The sequence below is a fragment of the Lepidochelys kempii genome, chromosome 6 (assembly GCF_965140265.1).
Source record: "Lepidochelys kempii isolate rLepKem1 chromosome 6, rLepKem1.hap2, whole genome shotgun sequence".
NCBI classification, from domain to species: domain Eukaryota; kingdom Metazoa; phylum Chordata; order Testudines; family Cheloniidae; genus Lepidochelys; species Lepidochelys kempii.
In genome coordinates, this window is record NC_133261.1 from 83,299,414 (window position 1) to 83,309,191 (window position 9,778).

The following is a 9,778-nucleotide window of genomic DNA, read 5'->3' on the forward strand; positions in this document are numbered from 1 at the left end:
TTGTATACTTCAAATCTATCCAATCATTTTATAATCAATTCTGTTATCTGTAAACTACTTGTAATGTTATTTACCTGCAATAATATCGTTATACTATATACTGAAGCTCTGCCTATGTTGCTCTTGGAAAAATGATCCATGACTCAGATACATCTCCACTTTCTTCTTCTGTATCAGATAAGTACACTGTTGATTTGTCTCTAAAAAGAATATTTCCTATTTGAAATTATACATGTAGTTAAGTTTTAATTAGGTATCTGTTTTGTATGAGAAAAAAAGGTCCTATATGTGATGGAGTATTTCATGAAACAGGGGGAAAAAAAGGCTACTTTATTCAGGAGGTACACAGAAGGGAGAGAGAGATTCTGAATGAAAGGCTCAAGTTAGATCAGAAAGTTCATTGAGAGTGTCACAATTTCAGGATAACTGTACCTGTACTCTCCTCCATGGTCGCATGAAGGCACCCACTTAAAGGTTTCCAGCTCCCAGTTATCACCTTGGGTGGGTGGAGACCTACATCTCCTTCTTTTCTGACCAGGGGTTTTAAGGGTTTTAAGGCTGCAGAGCTCTCTGCCCTACACTGCAATATCCCCAGCAAACCAGTCTGCTTAAAAGGCAGCATGTGCTTTGCTTTCTCTCTGGGCTATGATCAGTGTATTACTAGGGTTGCCAACTTTCTAATTGCACAAAACCGAACACCCTTGCCCTGCCACTAGCCCCCACCCCACCCCTTCTGCAAGGCCCCGCCCCCTGTTCACTCCATCCCCCCTCTCTCCGTTGCTCGCCCTCCCCCACCCGCACTCACTTTCACCAGGCTGGGGCATGAGGCTGAGGTTTGGGAGGGTGTGAGGACTCTGGCTGGGGGCACAGGCTCTGGAGTGGGTCTGGGGATGAGGGGGTTTGGGGTGCAGGAGGGGGCTCGGGCTGGGGCAGGGAGTTGGGGTGCGGGCTCCAGCTGGATGGCACTTACCTCAGGCAGCTCCCGGAAGCGTCCTGGATGTCCGGCTCGTAGGCAGAGGGGCCAAAGGCTCTGAATGATGCCAGCACCTATGGGCGCCTCCCCCAGAGCTCCCATTGGCCACGGTACCCGACCAATGGAAGCTGCAAAGCTGGCGCTCAGGGTGGGGGCAGCATGCAGAGCCGCCCTGGTCACCCCTGCGCCTAGGAGCCGGACATGCCGGGCACTCCTGGGAGCCTCACGGAACCAGGGCAGGCAAGGAGCCTGCCTTAGCCCTACTGGGCCACTGACCGGACTTTTAGCAGCCTGGTCAGCAGTGCTGACTGGAGCCACCAGGGTCCCTTTTCGACTGTTCCAGTCGAAAACCAGACACCTGGCAACCCTATGTATTGCCAGCAGTTAAATTATCACACAGCTACTTCCAATCTAGCACCTTTATTCTTAAAATAAAAACATTACAGAGAAAGCATATAAAAACAATAAATGAACCTACATGCATGCTAAAAAGCTTACCAAGACCACCTCGAACTCCAACATAAGACTCTGGTAGATGTCAGTCTTTTACACCCCAAAATTGTGTTTTCCCCGTGATTAAAAGTTCAAATTAAATCCTTAGATCAGGAACCAGAATGAAGTTTGGGCAGATCATCCATTTATACAGCCCAGGTCTTTGATCTTGCCTTCCATAATAGGGAATGAGCAGGCAGTTGGCCTCTCCTCAAGGCATAGCTTCAAAAGGCTCGGTTTTTGCATAATCAGAGATGTGGAATTTGCATTAGCTATTCCCCTGGAATTCCCCAGGAAATCCACTTACTGTCCTAGAAAGTTCATACTTATCTGGCACAGTTCAATATAGTCTCTTGAACTCCTTTACATGTCCCAGGTCTCACGTCTGTCACATCGTGCCCCTAGGGAAATTACATACAATCCCAGCCCACCTTAATACAATAAGGCCTTCCAAGGATATTGCAGGAAATTGTCATACCTGTCACAATGGGGATTCAATGCTTTGTTACCTGTCTGCATCTGTTTAAAGGTCCCAGAGAATATGGATGTGTAGGTGAGTGGAATATCCATTCCTTCTTCTATAGGACAAGATAAGGGGTGTAGGTACATCCTAATGCAGAGGTTCCCAAAGTGTGGGGCATGTCCCCCTAGGGGAGCATGGAGGACCCTCTGAGGGGGGCAGGGGGCCCAGGCCAGCTCCCCCAGGGTTGGGGAGGGAGCACTACCCAGCCCTTCCCTACCCCCAGCTGTGCTCCAGTCCACCCTCCAGCCATGTCCCCAGCCTCGGCCACTGGCCGTGACTCTGAGGCTGGTGGCAAGGCTGGGAGTGGAGCCGTACCTGTCCATGGGCCCGGCTGCCAGCCCCCACCACAGCCTGGCTGTGGCTCTGCTCTGGCCCTTGCCCCAAGCAGGCCCCAGACTCACCCACAGTTGTAGCCCTAGCCTCAGCCCCCTTACCCCGTCCACGTTCCCCCAACCCACCCTCCGCCCCAAGTCATGGCCCCGCTCCCAGCTTGGGGGGTTGGGGGGTTGCAGACAGGGGTAAGGGGCGGCACGACCCTCAGAAGTTGGGGACCACTGCCCTAATGTGTAGCAAACATAGGCATCCCTCACACTTGCATGCTTAGTGGAAGGCTATGAGTTTTGTTCACAGAGGGGAAAATCCTCTTGATTCTGAGTATCCTTCACTGCAATTAAATATCCTTATATATCAATATCCTTCACTGCAATTAAAAGAGAAGGCAAAGAAGCAATTCTCTGTCTGTCTCTCTACTAACCTCACTTCCTTAACTCCCACCCCTAGGAAGGGATTTATTTGACTACTATCAAACTCTTCATTACTTTAGGATGGTTTATGCACAGTGGAACAAAAAAACCCTATGTGTTTTCTGGGGCTGTTTGAAAACCCTTGTAGACAAGGGAAAGCACTTTTTAATATTTAATTTTTCCTTAGATAAAAGCGCCTTTTCCCCATTCAGGTCATTGATTAGAGAACGGTGGCAAACAATGTTAAGGACATAGTAGGTGCCCCTGACCAAAGACAGCCAGGAAGACCGTAAGCAGGTAACTTTCTGCAGCTAATTATGTTTATCATATGTTCATGAAAGGTGGGGTACCTGGGTGCAGCAACTCTTGAGAAGTGTCCAGGTCCAGTCTGTTACTACTCAGATGCCTGTTGCTAACAGCAAATGTCTACATCAAAATGTATATGGGTGCATTATTCTGGCTGCAATACATCTCTACCTTTGTTTTATTTTGTTTCCATTTTTCTGTTACTAAATGGTCTGTTTGTAAAATTACAACATTCTTTATTGTGGAAATTCAGTAATACTGCAAAGTTGTAATTGATTATATTTATAAGGCTCCGTGAATAAAGTTGTATGCCATACAAAGGCCAAAATCTGTCTCGCCTCACTTTTTAACAGACACAAATTAACCCTTCTGTAGCATTAGCTGTACCCATATTCTGGCCAGTTGAGGGCTCACATATATCACTGACACAGATTACTCACTCATCCCAGAAGCGATCAATATGAGGCAGTGCAGTAAACACACAAGGCACACATCATGACTGCTGAGCTCTCTGGAATGTTCATCCACAGTCCAACACATGAGCTTGAGGAATGTCAACTCTGTGGGCCTGGGAAGAAACAAGACTGGGAACCAATAGTTGCGCCCATCAGTCTACTGCTGCCTATAGCATCCATAGGGAAAAACGATGAGCCAGCCAGTGTTTGATGCTAAAATATTAACAGTTATATCTCATAAAAATCCACATCTTCACGTCAGAGAACTAAATAATGTATTCACTTGAGGATTGAAAGCTTGCAAAATGACACAATAACTTCTATGACTACCCTACCAATAAGCTGCATTTTTATTTGCAATAATATATGAATTGTCTCAATCAAACAACAGTACAACAGCACACTACCACAAGACATTAGATACTAACAGAAACAAATAATTTCAGATAATTAGAAAACTTGAATAAAATTTAGCTTTTTCCCCCCATTGTATTTATCAGAATGTGGCACAAAATAAGAGATTCTTACTTTCTTAATGACTGCCAAAACATTAAGAAAAAATGTAGAAGAAAATTGTGAAGATATTTCCTGATTAGGTAGATTAGATCAACTAAGAAGTATAGTCTTGCTGCATTTTGCTATATGCTTTCATGTAAACCTCTGCCTGAAGAAGCATTCTATTGTGTTCAGCTAAACCCCAAAAGGACAATAATTCAAGTTCTGTGTCTACAGACAACAAAACTTTAATTTTGCAATATTTTCTCAGTCTTATGGAGGAGATATTCTAAAAGTCAAGTAGTGACATTTTCTGGTAATTCTCACTCCTTTTCAACTGTATCACCACTTTGACGATTTTACTCCACCTCAGATGAAGAACAAATAACCCAACGTGAACAATCCTGAAGAATTTTGTTTTAGCAGTTCTAGCTATGAACCACATACATTCCAGGGGATTCAACTTAGTCAGCTTCAGAGCAGTTCTTAACAGATTTAGAGATGTTTGAGTTCATGCTGCCAACTGACATGTAACATTGCACCCTGCTGAGATAGTGTTGCTAAAAGGTCAACATGTTCCCCCCTCCATCTAACTATCTCGGGATGATACTCATGCAATAGCGCTTTCTGTGGCCAACACAGAACAATACACTTTTGACAACAATCTTTTTCCTTCCCTTCACTACCCATGCCATTCACATTATTAGTTGCTAATGTAACCATATTCTCTTACAAAGTCAAAACACCTTAATCTTTATATTTCAGATACTATCATTACTCACATATACATGAACACAACCCCATGTTCATGTGTATTTGGGCCTGATCCTACAAGCATGTGCTTAATTTCATGCACTGTGAGAGGTTTCATTTATTTTAATAGTGCCACTTACATTGCATAGAGTTAAACACGCATCAATCTTTACAGGATCAGGGACAAAGGCACCAGTGTTGCAGTGAGACCCAACACAAGTGAACCTCTGCATTCATGCAAAGCTCTACTGACTTCAGTTAGACTCTGTACAGGCACAGGGGTCTGTCTGCATAGACTTTCCTGCAGGATCGTGGCCTAATCTAGGGGAGACATATGTGAGCAACCCTATAGCTAGAGTGAGTTTATGATCACCATAAAAGAGGGAGAGCAGAGTTTTACAGTCTAATATGGCAACCAAAAATGAATAATTAAATTAATTTAAATTTTATCTCCTGGATCCCAGTCTAATGCCTCATGGTATAAATTTGGAACAGATTACATAAATCATAGTACTTGCTTGGTAGGTAGTAGGTACCTACTTTACAGGCACAAAAGTACTTGAGAACAGTGTGATGTTTCAGTACAACAGTCACTTCCGTGAAATTTCCTTCTTAACCTTGACAAGCAAGTTACAATTTCCTGTAATATGAAAAATAAGGAAATGCTTAAAATTTAAACAAGTTACAGTTCCAGGCTGTTCCAAAAATAACAAGCACGTGGTAAGGTAACAGGAAAACATACTCTTAATAAAAAACAAACCTTCTTTCAAGCTCTTGAGCATAAAATAGTTCAGAATAAAAATATACAGAAAATAAGGAGTTGAGGGGACACTTACTCCATAAAAGGTTGAATTGTTCTTTGTTAGATTAGCTTTTATTATACGTTTTTCATTTCTTTCGTAACTGAAAGAATCTCAGAATTCTTGTATAATCAACTGCAAGATGTTGACCATGTAGTCACTGCTACTAGTGTGCTTTCAACAGGTATACAGCCATCAGTTTCATATATTTGTACACTAACTTTATGATAACAGAAGACATTTAATTTAGACATACATATTGAAATATTCTACCCAATAGCTCGAGATGCTTGTGCAATCTTTTAAAAGAGAAAAACTAAGGCCTCAATCCTACATATATTTACAACAAAGAGTAACTTTGCTCATGCAAATAATATTGTGTATAATGAGACTACTCATGCGAATAAAGTTATGCCATGTAGGTGTTTGTAGGGTGGGAAAATTCCCACAGTACAAAGAATTTATAAATTACTCTTTACCAGAAAGATGTAAGCCACTAGCAACAATACTATCTTTCTTCAACAATTCCCCTTCCTCAGGCTATTCTATCCCCACAAAGCCTGGAAAAACAGATGACCTTTGCAGCATCTCCTGAAGAACAACAAACTGGGGCTCTGACAGACCTTGGGAATGAGAGAGATCCACATTTGAGGACACTACAAAGAAAAATTCCTCAATGTCTATTTCTTTTTCAAATGAAGTTATAAGTTACGGTGACAAAATATAACTGTTTAAGATTTTTATGCCAGTTCTTACTAAAAACTGTATATCAGACATGAGAACCAATTTATTTAAATTAGTAGTCTTTCTTTAGGCAACATAATACTGTTGTGAAATAATGTTGCAGACACAAAATATCACACACTGGGATAATTCAAAGAGATTAAATAAATATGCTAGTCTGGACACAAAACTATGAACAATGGATGCAATGATCTAGGTACGTTTCCATTATTTCCCGTACAATAAGTTATGAATGGTCGAATGGATAAAAGCACTTTCAAAGCTGGACAGAAGCAGATTGCTTTGAAAATAAACACTGTAATATTAAACAAAAGGGTATGTTTTCCATATTGAATTTAATTAAATAAGTGTGCATATCAAAACAAATAAGCTCTTCTTAAAATGCGTTTTTAAAGTAGTTATTTAAAAATCCAAGCTGACATGTTCAAACTATTTTGAAACCATGTTTATTAAATACACTGTAATAAACAAAATGGAAAAGTTCACCATATTTAAGGAAACTTTGTAAGATTTACACCAAGACTTAAAGTGAGACCATCAACTTAAAAATACACACACACCCCTGCCTGAAATTATTTTACCTATTATATCTGAGATCATTACAATGAAAAAATTAGAGAGAAATGGTTTCCTTACTCTTTCAGTTTATTCTGGGTATCTGACAACACCATGTCTCATCATTTTCACTGTTTTTCCCTCTATAGTCAGAGTCACCTGTTTGTGTGGGTCTTTCACACTCCAACAGAAGAGAGAGAAAAATATTATTTTGAAAATGTGTGATTGCCAATTTAGGTGGGTTTACCAATGAGGGAGGTGGAGGGAGCTAATGGCAGATGTAACACCTGAAACTAGTTTTAAGTCATTTTGTGAAGTTTACTAGATTTCAAGTTGAATAATAATTATACCAGAATTCCAAATGAAAAGCAAACCAAGGAAATCTGTGTCCGCTTTACAAAGTTTGTCACTTTTCATAACTTCCTGGGACAAAGATTTCTGCTCAGCATTCTACACAGGACTTCAGTTAGTCACTGGTTCTACAACTACAAAGCTCAGAAGGGCTGTTGACAGGGAGTGATTCAATTAGCCTCATTTTACACAGAGGTCACCTGCCAATTCCCAAGGCTGAAATTCAGCACCAGCTCATTCCAGCGACCCCCCTCTCCCACACATACCTTTTATTGCACAGACTGGCGCCTGCCACTTATCACTTCCGTTTTCACCCAGCTCAATTTGTCCCCAAAATGCTTTTTAAAAGCCAAGCGTTTCATAAGGCAAAAGAGCTTGTTTAGCCTGTTGGCAGGTTTGATGGGGAAGTAGGGCAATAGATCTGAGGTTTACCCTCCCTATCATGTTACCGCCCAGCTGCAGAAAAATCGCCCCCTGTCCTCTAGAGACGCCAGCTGCCCCACATTAAAGTGTCACATAATACATGACAAGTGTTTCAGCTCGCAAGGTTAAACCCTGCATCAAATGGCATAGAGCGCAAGGGGACAGAGGGCGCCTGCATTGCTGGACATGGCCTGCCTGGGAAGGAGACCGAGTGAAACGCTGCCCGCTGGCTTGGTTCCCGGTTTGTAAAGTGGAAAGTTTCCTCCGCCACCGAGGCTGCTGGAGGGAGTTATGGTGCCAGCCCCTAGGAGCCCCCACCAGTTTCCTCCCCACCCCACCAAAGCGCACTGATGGAGGGGAGGCTTGTAAACCGGGCCCTGCCCGCATGGCATCTGAGCCATTATAACAGCAAGCCAGCCGGCCCGGCCGGCGTCCCGAGCGAGACTTGCACGAGTGCACTGGGCCAGCCGGGGAGAACAGGGCCAGCGGAAGTCTCGCGCCGCGATCGCTGTCTTCACCCCGGTGCCGAGTCCCCCGGGCGGCGGGGGACCAGCTGGGCAGCGGGGAATTTCCGAAGGCGCCGGAGGGCGCGAGCTGGGAGCGGTGCAGAGTTTGGGGCGGGAGCTCCGCCTCTGGGTCCCCTCTTACCTTTTGGTCCACGATGGAGCAAGCCATTTCCCGGACGTGCGCCAGGCTGAAATCCCCCGAGGAGTCCTGCAGCAGCAGCACGGGCTCCCGGCTCAGCCCGATCTGGAGGTGAAAGGAGATGCCGCCGCCGGGAGCAGCCCCCGCCGCCGGCTGCAAAGGGCTGGGCGGCCGGATCACCGGAGGGGCGCTCATGGAAAACTTCCCGCAGGAGCAGGAGCAGCAGCAGGGGTGGCGAGAGAGGGGCGGGGAGGAGAGAGGCAGAGAGACACAGCGGCGTGAAAAGTTGGTGGGAGCCCCAGGCGCGGTGCAGATCCCCCGCTCCCGGGTGAAAATGGCGGGGGGCGGGGGAGGAATCGGATGCAGACAGGAAAAGGCGGCGAGACGCCCACAGCGAGGGGGGAGCCCAGCCCAGCCGAGGTGCCGCCGCCGCCGCTGCTGGCTCTGGCTGCGGACTGAAGGCGGCGGTCAGCGAGCCGCACGCTGCGAGCCCGGGGGGAGGGAGGAGGCGGCGCAGCCATGAGCCACCACACGGCGGCCGCCGGAGCAGCAGTCGGCCCGGCTCCCAAGTGTCCGGAGAGGGCTGAGGTGCCCGCCTCCCTCTAGCCGCCAGCCAGGGATCTCACCCCCGCCCTTGGACCGCGTCGTTTCTCCCTTCAAGACAGCTAAGCCCCAACCCCACCGCACGGCGCCAAGTTCTTCGCTTCCCGCTTCTCTCCCGGGACACCTGGGGTCCGCACCTCCCGCCTCACCCGAGGCTTTCCTCTCCCCGCCCTCAGCCTCCTCCCGGCGCTCCCCGCCCCGAGCCGGCTCCCTCCAGGCGGGAGAGCGCCTGTCTGGTCCACGAGCATCCCCGGCCCGGGCGCAGTACCTTCAAAGCCGCCTTCATCCTGGCCTCTGCCGCTGCTGCCCGGAGGGCAGGAGGCTACGACACCTGGAGGCAGAGCGCGAAGAAAGTCGGGGAAGCTTGGGGATTTTTCTGTGGCAGCGGGGCGAGCTCTCCCGGGCTGGGGGGACCGCAAGCGTTGGCTTGCGAGGGCGGGGAGATTTGCATGAAAGTAGGAGCTCAACCCTGTCACCAGCTCCTACCGACTGTCGCACGCGTTCCCTTCCAGCGGAGCCATTCCCCCCCGGAACCAGTCACATACTGGCGGGGGAGGGAGGTGGTGAATGGCACCGCGGGAGGGGAGCTGGCTGTTCCCTGCTATTTGTCAGGGTGCTCCTCCTCGGTGATTTATTTGTAGGGGAGAGGGGGAATCCATCCCATCCTCTTCCCGAAAATAACTTCCTCTCTAGGGAACGTACAGCTTTCAGTTGCTAAGTGGGAACTGTCTGACACAAAGATCAGGCAGCCTTTCTAACTTTAAAGCACAATGCACGTGGCATCTGTTTGCATATGCCTCCATACAATAAGGCCAATGGCAGGTGACAGTTAACCTAAGCTATTAACACTGAACTCCCCTTGGAAATGAACTTTGGGAGTGAACTTTGAATAGACGGAATACCGAATTAGTGTCTCT

General features: G+C 46.6%; 1 protein-coding gene across 5 annotated transcripts in view; it reads right to left on the reverse strand.

Annotated features, from left to right (window-relative positions):
- Positions 1–9,379, reverse strand: part of PRKD1 (protein kinase D1) — a 301,945-nt gene extending 292,566 nt beyond the window's left edge. For 4 of the 5 annotated variants that reach the window (XR_012159485.1, XM_073348910.1, XM_073348911.1 and 1 more), the window contains exons 1-2: positions 9,130–9,379; positions 8,262–8,459 (exon numbers count right to left, since the gene is read on the reverse strand). Coding sequence is in view for 3 of the 5 variants with exons in the window: in XM_073348910.1 (XP_073205011.1) it covers positions 8,262–8,459; positions 9,130–9,147 (216 nt within the window). In the remaining 2 variants the exon portion in view is untranslated. Of the gene's footprint in view, positions 1–6,920; positions 7,021–8,261; positions 8,460–9,129 lie in introns of those variants that run through there. The other variant, XM_073348912.1, reaches the window with a different exon arrangement.
- Between the last annotated feature and the right edge of the window lie 399 nt (positions 9,380–9,778).